Here is a 13,213-nt window from a genome sequence, read left to right on the forward strand (position 1 = left end):
GTTGTCCTGCTGGAAGGCAAATCTCTGCCCAGTCTTAAGTCTTTTGCAGACCAACAGGTTTTCTTCTAAGATTGCCCTGTATTTGGCTCCGGCCATCTTCCCATCAACTGACCAGCTTCCCTGTCCCTGCTGAAGAAAAGCAACCCACAACATGATGCTTCCACCACCATGTTTCACGGTGGGGATGGAGTGTTCAGGGTGATGTGCAGTGTTAGTTTTCCACCACGAATTGCGTTTAGGCCAAAAAAAAAAAAAAATGGGTTGGTCTCATTTGACCAGAGCATCTTCTTCCACATGTTTGCCGTGTCCCCCACATGGCTTCTTGCAAGTTGCAAAGGAAATGCTTATGGCTTTCTTTCAACTAATAGTTGTCTTGTGGACAGATTCTCACACCTGAGCTGTGGATCTCTGCAGATCCTCCGGAGTTACCATGGGCCTCTTGGCTTCTGATTAATGCTCTCCTTGCCCAGCCCATCAGTTTAGGTGGACGGCCATGTCTTGGTAGGTTTGCACTTGTGCTATACTCCATTTTCAGATGATGGATTGAACAGTGCTCCATGAGATGTTCAAAGCTTGGAATATTTTTTTTATAGCCTAATCTGCTTTAAACTTCACAACTTTAACCCTGACCTGTCTGCGGTGTTCTTGGCCTTCACGATGCCGTTTGTTCACCAAGATTCTCCAACAAACCTCTGAGGGCTTCACAGAACAGCTGCATTTATATTGAGATTAAAATGCCACAGGTGGACTCTATTTACCAATTAGGTGTCTTCTGAAGGCAATTCGCTCCACTAGATTTTAGTAAGGGGCATCAGAGTAAAGAGACAAAATGCACGCCACACTTTTCAGATATTTGTAAAAAGTTTGAAAACCATTTTCCCTTCTCCTTCCACTTCACAAATGTCACTGTGTTGATTTATCACATAAAATCCCAATAAAATACATGGTCATTCTACAGCCAGAAATTTAAAAAAACGGGGTAGAAATACTTTTTTCAAGGCACTGTATATGCATTATTTCATATAGATTTTTTTGATGAAATGGTCTCCTACCTTGGGAATTGCATACGCAGGGGCAATTGGAAAGTCGATTGGTTCTACTGCAGCGTCTGCAAATGCTGTTTTTAGTTGGAGGGAAAAATAAACAATTCAATTGAATAGGTTTTAAGTTGTTTAAAGGGTCACTAAAGGTACAAAAAAAAATTGTTGAAATGACTGTTTACAGGGTATAGAGACATAAAAGTTAACTGATTCCTTTTAAAAATGATTATAAATAGATAAAAATCAATCATATAATGTGCCTGCAGGTTAGTTTCACTTTTAAACTGTTTTCATGTTCCTGTGAACTAGAGAGACACACAGAACAAAAACAAACAAATCCAGGGCAGGGTTTTGTTTTTAAAATTAATCTGATTGGTTTCGTTTTAGACACACAGTAATGACAGTGTAGACCACCGTGAAAAGCTCCCAGTACTGTGGTTATAAGGAAACAGACAACCAGGAAGTGTGGAGATCAGAGCAGAATTACAGCAACTTCAAAGCAAAAACGATCAATAAGGACATGAAACCAGTACTGCAGTAAGGTAAAGGAAGCTTTTTAGCTAAAAAAAAAAAAAAAAATCCTTTAGTGATCATAACTTACCTACATCCAAGTCTTTAGCTAAAACATGCTGCTCTTGAACCATTAGGCCTCATGCACATAGGACATTTTGCAAACAGTGTTTTGGCAGAAAACCCGCCTGATACTTGTAAAAGTGTAACACTTTTACAAGCATTTAGGCACGTTTACAGGTGTCAAGCGCTTGGGTGTCATTTCATTGGTCAGAATAAGAATTTAATCTGACCTTTGAAAGGAATCTACACTCAAGCGCTAAACATGCCTAGCATTAACACGTGTTTACAAATGGCAAGCATTTTTCTGCCAAAAGTCTGTAGCTCCTGGACATGCTGGTACTGGGATTTTTCTCCAGACACTAAATGCTGCTAAAAGCCTATGTGCACACTGACACATAGGATAACATGCAAGGGAGTTAAAAAAATAAAAGTTTGAGGTTTCTAGAAACAGCTGCAAAAACATCCAGTGTGAATGAGGCCTAGTCTACCCAAACGCTTTTCAGAGTCTGAGTAGTGTCATTCACATGTACGTCACGTCATTCACTGCGTTTACCTGTGGTCAGTTCTGCTGCGTTTGGAGAATAGAATTCTGTGCATCCAGGATCTAAATGCACCTAAAACCCTAATATGTTAAACCTGCTCTGCCACATTCTAAACTTAATCTAACCCTGTAAAGTAAAAACCACTGTACCTACCCATCCTGCAGCCGGTCTGGTCCCAGCATCAGTTTTCAGCCGGGGCTTCACTGTGTAGGCGAGTGCAGGAGAGGCATTAGACAACGGAAGCCCCCATAAGAAGTCTATGGGTGACGTTACTTCCTATTCATGTCACAGCCGTCATCGGTCCTCTCATGCACACAGCATCTGCCGCTGGAGACCAGCCCGGATCAGGTGCAGAATGGGCAAGTACAGCGAGTTTTTCCATTATAGGGTTAGATAGATTAGGCTTAGAATGTGGTACAGAGCAGGTTTAGCCTGGACTTTTCCTTTAAAGCCAAAACATCCAAATTAAGGAAAAAGATTTGGGAAGCATAAAAGTTGTTTATATTTCTTAGATAACTTTTCCTATGTTTAGAAAAGTGCCAGTGTGAGAGAGGCCTACATTTCAGAAAACCCCAGAAGTATCCCTTGCTGGAGTGCATATGTTATAATGTATCACAGTATGAGTATTGAGCAGAAAAACTGACAAAGATTTGTGGATGTTTTTTTTAATATATGTTGCGCCATTGCAGAGTGGTAGCTTGGTAACATTGCCATTGCTATAGGTTTGCACTGAAAACACAAATCTCTACATAATGGCACCTAAAAAATGGCAAGTTTGTTGAACACAGAAAGCAATGGCTTTAAAGAATTCCAAGTTAATCTTCAAAATCTTGGTGTAGTCACTCAGTTTTGATGTTACCAGGTTTTGGGTGCCACCCATTTAGGCTTTATAGGACGTTGAATCCAATACCACTATAGGGAGCAGGTCTAGTATTCAAGACTGATATTGGTTTCTTTGTGATTCATACAAGACCACTGTGGAGGAGCACTTTGAAAAGGGAGGTTAATTGTATGATCCTGGAACATTAAGAGTGTCAGATGAAACCCTGCCATTGTGCAAACAGCCTTTTTCCACAAAACAGACCCCATTACTATATACATACCCAAAATCCGTGCCAGAGGTGTGACATTGAGTCTTTTGGCGGCTTCTGAAGTCATGAGAACCAAAGCTGCTGCCCCATCATTCAGAGTGCTGGCGTTGGCTGCTGTCACAGTGCCTGGTAACACAGGGAGGAAAAAAGACAAAAAACATTTAACGCAAGGTGCCCTCAACCCCCATAAAGTCTGTAACAGACCTATGAACTATGTATTTTACCTGGACATCCATGATAATCCTACAGTGAGGCATACAAAGGGTTAATTGTAGAGTGACTCTTTAACTGCTAAAATTCTAATGTTCCTTCTTAGTTAATTGACTCTTTTGTCTAGTTAACAGCCTCCTGTCAGGCGTATGCTGATGGGATCATGTGTGAGTGTATAATTGTTTTAAAGGTTAATTGAATTCTATTGATAAAGGAAGGTGTCTGAGCAGGTGATGTTAAATGTAAGCTCGGAGCCAAACCGTCTACAAACTGATTGGCTCAAGGGAATGTCTTTATTTCAAAGTATCTGTATTGAAGCCCCCCCACTGTGTGAGGGGGGGCGGAGATTGTCATTGTTCCTGTAACCGTGTAACCACATATAAGCTAGGTATATGTACCATTAAAATCAGTCTACTTGACCCTTCAAACGTAGCCTCGTCTCGTTCTTGGAAGGGCATTCGATGGGATATACCGGCTGTACCTGCATATCGCAACTTGCTAGGGAAAAGGACGTCTCTAACGGCTGATACCCCCTCACTACCAGTGGGTAGCCGTTACAAAGTCCATTCATCAAAATAAATAGCCAACCTATGGCTCCATGGTATCGCATCCCAATATGAACCTGGAAAGTAAAAGGCAACCCCAGAAAAATTCAGGGAAAGGTTTGTCTTCCAAGAGGCCCTGTAATGCGCTACCACTTGTGAATCACCCTATGGCTAAGATGCAACTCATTATGTACTACTTTTCTTGCCACATTTTTTGCTCAGTGGACTACGACTGACCAGAACTGCACTAATAATGCCCCCATTATTCATCCGTGTAGGGACTCGTGTCTGAGCCATCGTTTAAGCTATAGAATCTCAGGATTTCACAGTACAACAGAAACTGCTGTACAAACAAAAAAAAAAAAAACACACACAGCTTTTATGGGTGACCAGCGCTTCAGCCCAAACCAAGGTAAACCAGGTACTCCTGTTAGAAATCAAAAGATTACTTGGGTGTAATCTGGGACCATGTGTCCTGTAACAAAGGAGTCAATTTCGGCATACATCTACTCACCATTTTCTTTTTGGAAGACAGTTTTGAGTTTTGGAAACTTGCTGAAGTCTACTTTTTTGTATTCCTCATCCTCTTGTACAACAAGATCAGGTTTCCCTGCAAAACATCCAGATATACAAAACAGTTTGTCTGCACAATTTTAGGGATTCAACTAAAACATGGTACATAAAGGCCCCCCACATGCATTTTGTACAAAAACGCATTCAAGTAAAAAAAATAAAAATAAAAAAATATATTGGTACTACAGGGATAGTTGACATCCAAGCAGTGCAGCCAAGGAGGCGGCTTACCTTGTCTACATTATACACCGATGTCCAATACGAACTTGCCCTTACATTTAGACCCCTTTCACATGTTTTAGCACTAAAAAAGGCGCCTCTCATGCCTCCCCAATGTGAAAGCCTGCGTGCTCTTACACTGGGGCGGTGCACTTGCAGGACAGGAAAAAAAGTCCTGCAAGCAGCATCTTTGGGGCGGTGTATACACCGCTCCTAAACAGCCCCTGCCATTGAATTCAATGGTTAGCGCTTCGGTGCTTTTAACCCTTTTCTTGGCCGCTAGCAGGGGTTACCACTCTTGCTTGCACATGATTGGATGATGAAGTCAGCAGAGTTTCACCTCATTTACCAAGCTCTGGAGCAAGTTTATTTGCAAAGTATAGCATCAATTGCAAGATAATGGCCTTTAACCACTTGGCGCCCGCGCTATAGCCGAATGACAGCTACAGCGTGGACCCCAAATGCCGGGAGGACAGCCTTTAACCACTTGGTGCCCACTCTATAGCCGAAATACGCCTACAGCGCGGACCCCAAATGCCGGGAGGGCGTCCCCTTCGCGCACGCTGTGATCACCCAAGTCACTGAGACTCGGGTGATCACAGATCCAAGAGGCCGGTCCTGGCCCAGTACCATGTGATCGGCTTTCAGCCAATGACAGCTGATCATGTGATGTAAACAAAAGCCAGTAATCTTTCTCCACTCTGACAGCGCGAGGAGAAAAAAAAAAGCTGATCACTGGCTTATGTGAAAGGGACATCGGTCCCGTGGAGCAAGGAGGCACATCTACCCCTCAATGCAGCCTCATCAGCATACATCAATGGAGAAAAATTAACCATTTGCAAAATATTTTTATAACAAAATATAAAAAAAAAAAAAAAAATTTATATATATATATATATATATATATATTATATATATTTGTTTTTAATTTATTTAAATGCAGCATTTTTTATTTATTTTTTAACAAAAAATAAAAACCGCAAAGGTGATCAAATACCACAAAAAGAAAGCTGTATCTGTGTGAAAAAAATGTTTTGGGTACAGTGTTTTATGACTGCGCAATTGTCATGCAAAGTGCATCAGTACTAAAGGCTGGTCTGGGCAGGAGGGGGGGGGGGGGGGGTTTAAGTGCCAAGTGGTTAATCAACCCCAATGTCTCAAAACAATATGTGACAGTTTCTTTTTTGGACATTGCAGTCTGCTTTTTGATTTAGTACATTTGACTTTAAAGGAGGATTCCGTCCCAGTTAATAATTTCCAGTTTCTCCAACGCCATCACTTCTGCTTTGTGGAATACACAAAATCAGGTTTCTAGTCTGTGGAATGGCCAGACAAGTGGAGTAGCACCTGCTTCCTGAGCCCATCTAGCTCTAGCAGCATTGTTGGCAATTAGCTACCCTTTGCTCAGCCTTCCCTTAAAGGACACCAAACTAAACAAATTTATTGAGTAGGGATGTGGAAGGTATGGCTTTTACAGAAATGTATTCATGTCCAATCTTATATACAAAGAGTACAAAAATCGCGTACTCGCTGGTTCCCCAAAATGAGATATGAGATAGTTTAACTATAAATTTGAGATATGAGATAGTTTAACTATAAATTTGCAGACTACAAATCATACCGGGTTTAAATAGTGATCACCCTAGACGACATGGAGTCCATTTCACATGCAAATTTCTTGCTTTCCAATACCAAATTATTTTATCAGTGTCCATCCAAAACACAATGAAATATTCCTTCATTGTATTGCCCAATTCTGCAGGCAACAAGAATTCGCTATAAAATTACCTTTCTGTGGAATAGCAACAGGAGCGATCTCTCTGACCAACAGCCCAGAATCCCAGGCTGCTTTGCTTCTGGTGTAAGAGCTGATGGCATAGTTGTCTTGGTCTTCCCTTGTGATTTTTAACTTCTTGGCTGTGTTTTCTGCACAATTTCCCTGTAATAAATCACATGATGGCCATATATACAGATGCTTTGAGTATTATCAGAATTGGATAATCTGTCACTCAACAGGTTGCAAACAGACCAACATCCAATGCTAGTCATTTACTAGATAAGATATGTAGTATATATAGTATATCCAAAGTTCAATTTCCTCTACAGGTCCAGGAAAGGCTGGGATATAGAAGTGTGCTGTTATTACCAGACCTATGTCACCTTCATATTACTGTCTCCACTGTAGCACAACCATCTGTAATCTACCACCATTACTACAACCATATGACTTTAGGACATGAGGGATCCTGTGACAGGTCTAGCTGAGGAGTATGAATGAGCGGCAGAGGATTCACATGCTGTGCTTTACTACACCTGATCCATGCAGGCGGATCAGTAAGTAAAGCCTGAGACCTCTGATCGCAGGACATGAATACTGCTCTAAGAAAAATGCTGGCATTTCTTTCATGAACCTCAAAGCATCTATTCCAGGATGACTTCATATTGGGAAAGTATGCCAAGGGTCCTCAACCGTTTTATGAGAAATGTATTTTAAAGGAGCATTATAAAAATCAGTATTCATGTAGTGCCATGGTTTGTAATGTTCACATTTGCACAAACAGTAAACTGATAACATATTTCCCACTTTGAACAGCAGAATTCTAAAAACTGGGTTGGTTTAACTGTTAAACCCACAATGGTAAAAAAAAAAAAAAATATATCAGTCTGTATATGCAGTAAAGCATGCTTGTTATACTCACTGTGGAACCTAAGGGGTTAAAGCTCTGCATACTCAAAGGCTGTTTAATAAATGTCTTCTCCCCTTCCACAGTCCCCAATCCATCTACTGATGGTACAGAGCCTTTCGAGTCATGCTGCACAGTTTGGGGTGTATTGCTAGAGGTTTTCTTTCTTGGGAGCGTACATGTTATTAGCAAAGAGACAATCAGCACTGTCCAGATAGGCTGCAGGACACCTGACCCTCTAATAGTACAGTCAGAGAATAAAAGCTCCTCCTACAAGCTCTAACTAGACACTGATAGAAGTCACAAGACTGCTATATACCGCTGATGAGAAATATTTAGCCGTTTATATTTACTGAAATAATTGCATTTACATAATGTGTACTGTTGAGGCCAGATATAGTGAATGCAGGGTCCTGGGTTTAGTAACACATTTTACTAGTGCTCAAAGATGTATAATTCCACCCTTAATGTAAAAAAATAAAAATAATGTAGAATATAGATTCTTACACAAATATAGTCATGAATGGTTCTCTTCAAATATTTAAAAAATATTAAGTGTAAAAGGAAGAAGAGCATGCCATTTTTTGTAGTGGTTCAGTAAGCAACATCTGGCGAAATCATTAATTTTCCCTTTACATTTTTATTTGAGTATAACTAGGGCTGCACCAATACCACTGTTATTTTTTCTTAAATGCTTTCTTTTGGGGGGGCACATCTCCCCTTTGAGACAGAGAAGGACACATATTCCCCAGTCCCTTTCTCTGCAGCCTTAGCTGCACTAAAGATAGACAGAAGACAGTGGCTCCACTTCATTCATAAACTGAAGCATTGTAAAAATGGTTTACTCTGCTCAGCTATGAATGAATGGACAGAGTCAGTGATCACCGACTCTGCATTCAGAAAAATCAAAGAAGTTGGTAAATGACAGTCTATGAAGAGGAGGAGAAGCCTCTGTCAGCTGCTTTATTGAAACATACAGGGAGATCAGTGCTTGCAACTCCCCCCACCGATCACCCATGACTGCCCAGTAAGGATGAGCTCTGGTGTGTTCGCAAAGAACACGTGCAGAGCCCGCCAAGAAGTCGGCACCCGCGCTGCGCTAATCACAGCCAGGCAGACATTTCCCGATGCTCGGCTGCAGAGCGGGAAATGTCTGCCTGGCTGTGATTAGCGCAGCGTGGGTGCCGACTTCCTGGCGGGCTCCGCACGTGTTCTATGCGAACACGCCGGAGCTCATCCTTACTGCCCAGGTATCGGATCAAGCATTGAAGCATTTGCACGTGTACTAGTACACGTGCAAATGTTCAGTATCAGCACCAGTGCAACCCTAGTTATAAAACTGTAGAGAGTTAGAGTTAGTCATTTGGAGTAGGTATAAATACATCCAATATTGCAGCATACCATGTGGAATTTATTGTAGACATCAGTCAGGCCATCCTTCACTATCAAGTCTTCCAATTTCACTCCTCCATATGGTGTAGCTCCTCTGCTCATGCAGTAAGGAACATTAGACATGCTCTCCATCCCTCCAGCCACCATGACTTCCTGAAACATAAAAAGGATCATAAGACTAGTAAATGGCCATAGGTTATATTGCCCACACCCACCACATTCTAAGCACACATGTTTCTAGGTGAAAATGGAAACCCAAAACTGCAAGCATGGCCCATGTTGTGTTCTTATTTCTCACTAAACAGCCCTTTTCTTGAAATCTTTGAGAACAGATTCAGATAAAAAAAAAAAAAAAAAATTGATGCCCTCCCTACTCCCACACATCAGCTTAGATATTACAACTGAGGGCAAATAGGCAGCACTAAATCATGAACAGTGAATTATGTATAAATCACTAATAATGTAAGGGGGTGTGGTAGACTATGAAATAAAAGAAAAAGAAAAGTGACTAGAACCGAGTCCATAAATTAAACCAATAACAAATTATATAACAGTTTCCAATCACAAGTGATAGAAGAATCAATGATGAGGATGTGACCCAAGTTGAGACGTCACCGAAAATATTTCTAGACAAAGTGGTGTGTCCTAGACACGTTTACCAGAAATGTTGGACCCAACTGTCGACGACAGCGGACCAGGCATAAGGGTTCCCAATCGATGGGTAGACCAGATATCCAAAGGATCCAATGGAACTCCAAATACTCCTTGTAGGGATCTTGATGGAAGTAGCACAAAATGGAAATACCGGGCCAAGAGGTTCATGACCAATAATCAGTCAGACAGATACTCCAATGGACTCACGGAACCAAACGACAAAAGGATAGTCCAAAAAATACTCAATGGATATTGAATATTAGTGGCCCCCACTGGGGTAACGTTAGCCAAATCGAGAACCCACCAAAAACTTGCATCCACAGGACATGGAAGGAAGAAAAAAAGTGGAAGGGCTTCCAATAGTGCAGGTCAAAAAATATATATGGGTTTTGATAAAAACCAACATACAAATGCATAAAAGTGATCACTGTAAAATAAAAGCAATATGGGAAACAGTGTACCAAAGCCCTTTCCATGTCCGGTGGATGCAAGTTTTTGGTGGGTTCTCCATTTGGCCAACGTTACCCCAGTGGGGGCCACCAATATCCATGGAGTATTTTTTGGACTACCCTTGTGTCGTTTGGTCGTGAACCTCTTGGTCCAGGATTTCCATTTTGTGCTACTTCCATCAAGACCCCTACAAGGAGTATTTGGAGTTCCATTGGATCCTTTGGATATCTGGCCCAATTGATCCGCTGTTGTCGACAGTTGGGTCCAACATTTCTGGTAAGAGTGTCTAGGACACCACTTTGTCTAGAAGATTTCCGGTGGCGTCTGTCAACTTTGGTCACATCCTCATCATTTGATTCTTCTTTCACTTGTGACAGACACAGTTATATACATTTTTTATTAGTTTGGTTTATAGACTCCATTCTATTCACCGATTTGTTTTTTTAATGTTTGATTTCATAGTCTACCACACCCCTTTAGGGCTTACATTAGTGATTTATGCATAATTCACTGTTCATTATTTAGCGCTGCATATTTACCCTCACTCGTTTAGAATTGTCACATTCTTGTGTAGCTGCTATTCAAATTTTTTCTTTTTTTTTTGATAAAATAATCTTTATGTTAAACTTTCAATATTTTTTGTCTGTGGCTCTACCTTTGCACCATTCGTGACCCTTATAATAATTGTGCAACAATTCTATGCTAGATAGTCTTCCAAAATTCTGACCATGTCCTATGGCATACCTGTAGTCTGATTATTTCTTGTGGCGAGTCCAGTGTGGCAATGTTCTTTAGTGTCACATTCGCTTACTATTATGTGTTGCCCTTTGATGTTAGGGGCCACACTTAAGGCCCAGTACATCAGGGAAGTTGACCACATGTCTGTGCGGCCTCACTCCCCACATGTTTTTCCACATACATGGCTTCTTTGGGGGAAAAAGTGCATAAAAACAGGGGTGTGTCCCCCGTCTGAACACAATAGGACAGCAGAGGAGATCGCTGTACTAACATTGCATGGTTAGTACAGTGGCTAGTCCTGAGCTGTCAGTTTTCTTTTCATTCAGTTTTGCTCAGTTGAACGTAAAATGAAAAAAAAAATGCCCTGGGACAGCATTAGGAGGTCCCTGCTCGTAGAGTCTACATTCTAAAAGGGAGGGGGTGGTAGCTACTACTTTAAGCATTTACAGCAACAGTTTTTTTTAAAGGTTTTACATAAATGATTAAAAGCTGACTATTGTAAGCACCCCTCTGTCAGTGGTAAATGGTTTGTCACAATCATTTAACTGCCACTTATCTTGGACAGGTCTGTTAAAAGGAAGCTGAAACAAAACAGTTACTGATAAAATCACTAGGTGTAAACGAGGAAAAAAAAAAAAGCCAAAAATCCAAGACTGATAAATACATTATTTTGTTTTTAGATTTAGGGCCAAAAGTAATAGTGGTCAACTATTCTCATGATCGATTAATCGGTCAGCCGATTAGTTGCCTGCATGCAGAATGCATTATTTGTTTACATATCAAGAAAATACAGTGCAGTACACCGTCCATACCCGTCAATGTCTGAGTCTTGTGACTGTGACTGTGTGAGGAGCAATGCCTCATGGGAAATGTAGTTCTGGGCAGGAAGCCAGTGGTTCTAAAGGCAGTAGTTTTTACTTTGCTATAGGGGCTACTATAAAAGAAAAACGAATGCTCCTGCGCTTAAGTGTGCGGCTGGTTAAAATGAGTATTCACTAGTCAAGCCACCACATCAGCTGTACTGCTGCTCTCCAGAGGTCAGGGGAAACCCCAAAAAAAGGAGGAAGAACAGGGAGCGCACCAGCTTAGCGTATTATCTTTTGTGAGACTTTAATAGTGCAAGAAGTTAAAAACTCTAAAAACGAGTGATAAAATCAAGCAAATTGTATTTTTATAAAATGTGCACAATGCTTCTGGATTAGATGGTAGCTTGCTACACACCATCGGTTGCCAGAACTGACTGATTACATGATGGGTGTCCAACCTGTGGCCCTCCTGCTGTTGCAGAACTACAAGCCCCATGAGGCACTGCAAGGCTGACAGTTACAAGCGCAAATTCCAAGGGCAGAGGCATAATGGGATTTGTAGTGTCGCAACAGCTGGAGGGCCCCAGGTTGAGCACCCATGGATTACATAGACAAGTCCCTCACCTGGTGTCCACACATTAGAGATTGTGCTGCCAGCATAATAGACTTCATTCCTGAGGCACAGACTTTGTTTATGGTTGTGGTGGGAGTAGAGATTTGCAAGCCTGGAGAAAAAAAAAAAAAAATGAATTCAAGTCTGTTATGTTTTTTAGTTTAACGCTCTTTACTTCCTTGTTTAACATTACTATTCCCGGTAAGTGGGGGACAGGGCCAAGCTGCATTGTGTCTATGGACACACGCAGCCCGGTTCGGGATCACGCCTGCATGTCTTCTCCTAGCAAGCGCTTGCCATGGGGGCACACCAGTAGCAGCTGTTTTTTGAAGATGGGGGCGTCAAACCACCACAACCATTGCACACAGCATTTTAATAAAAAAAACTTAAGCTTTACAATCAAAAAGCACAGGTTGGACATGAAGCAAATGTTTTAGAAGGCAAACCTGCAAATTCACTTACAGATATAAGATCTATTAGATATAATAAAAATATGTAATACCACCCCAAATGAGTTTATGGAAGGCTTACAAAAATTTGGAGCCGATTACAATTTGTTAAATCCCTTTATGCATAAAAACATAATAAAATACCTGCACCAAGAGTGGCCTGTCTGGAGGGCGCTTGTCCCTGTCCGGCCTGTAGGACATTGCCCATGTAGACCTCATTCACCTCCTCAGCAGAAATACCTGTAAGAGGACATGGTTAGTGAGTCAGTTGTAGTTGTCGTCAGTACAACCTTAAAAAGTAAACGTCAGGGAGAGCTGCACGATTAATCGTTAAGATTGTGATTCAACCCAACTTAATTCAGCATTTACACGAAGTGCAGAGCAGTTCCCTGTTCACAGCTGTCAAAAAAAAAGAAGCTGGCATTGCTCAGGCTGAAAGATAAGAAACATTGTATCCTTCATTTACAGATCAAAGAGATGAACTTCACCTGTAAATGAAGTCAGTTTAAAGCAACCTTGTCAAGTAAAAAAAAGTTTATTTAATAATACTTAATTTATTCTAATCAGCCATATTAACTTCTTATTCTCCTTCTCATTTATTTAGTTATTTTCCTTTTTTATTTACTTTTTTTAT

General features: G+C 41.0%; 1 protein-coding gene across 1 annotated transcript in view; it reads right to left on the reverse strand.

Moving 5' to 3' along the window:
• Positions 1 to 13,213, reverse strand: part of ACAT1 (acetyl-CoA acetyltransferase 1) — a 46,627-nt gene that overhangs the window by 11,791 nt on the left and 21,623 nt on the right. Inside the window, exons 4-10 of the mRNA XM_040340584.1 lie at positions 12,724 to 12,819; positions 12,142 to 12,242; positions 8,879 to 9,022; positions 6,582 to 6,732; positions 4,516 to 4,611; positions 3,259 to 3,372; positions 1,053 to 1,117 (exon numbers count right to left, since the gene is read on the reverse strand). Of these exons, the coding sequence (XP_040196518.1) occupies positions 1,053 to 1,117; positions 3,259 to 3,372; positions 4,516 to 4,611; positions 6,582 to 6,732; positions 8,879 to 9,022; positions 12,142 to 12,242; positions 12,724 to 12,819 (767 nt within the window). The remainder of the gene's footprint in view (positions 1 to 1,052; positions 1,118 to 3,258; positions 3,373 to 4,515; positions 4,612 to 6,581; positions 6,733 to 8,878; positions 9,023 to 12,141; positions 12,243 to 12,723; positions 12,820 to 13,213) is intronic.

The sequence above is a fragment of the Rana temporaria genome, chromosome 2, assembly GCF_905171775.1.
Source record: "Rana temporaria chromosome 2, aRanTem1.1, whole genome shotgun sequence".
Taxonomy (NCBI): Eukaryota; Metazoa; Chordata; class Amphibia; order Anura; family Ranidae; genus Rana; species Rana temporaria.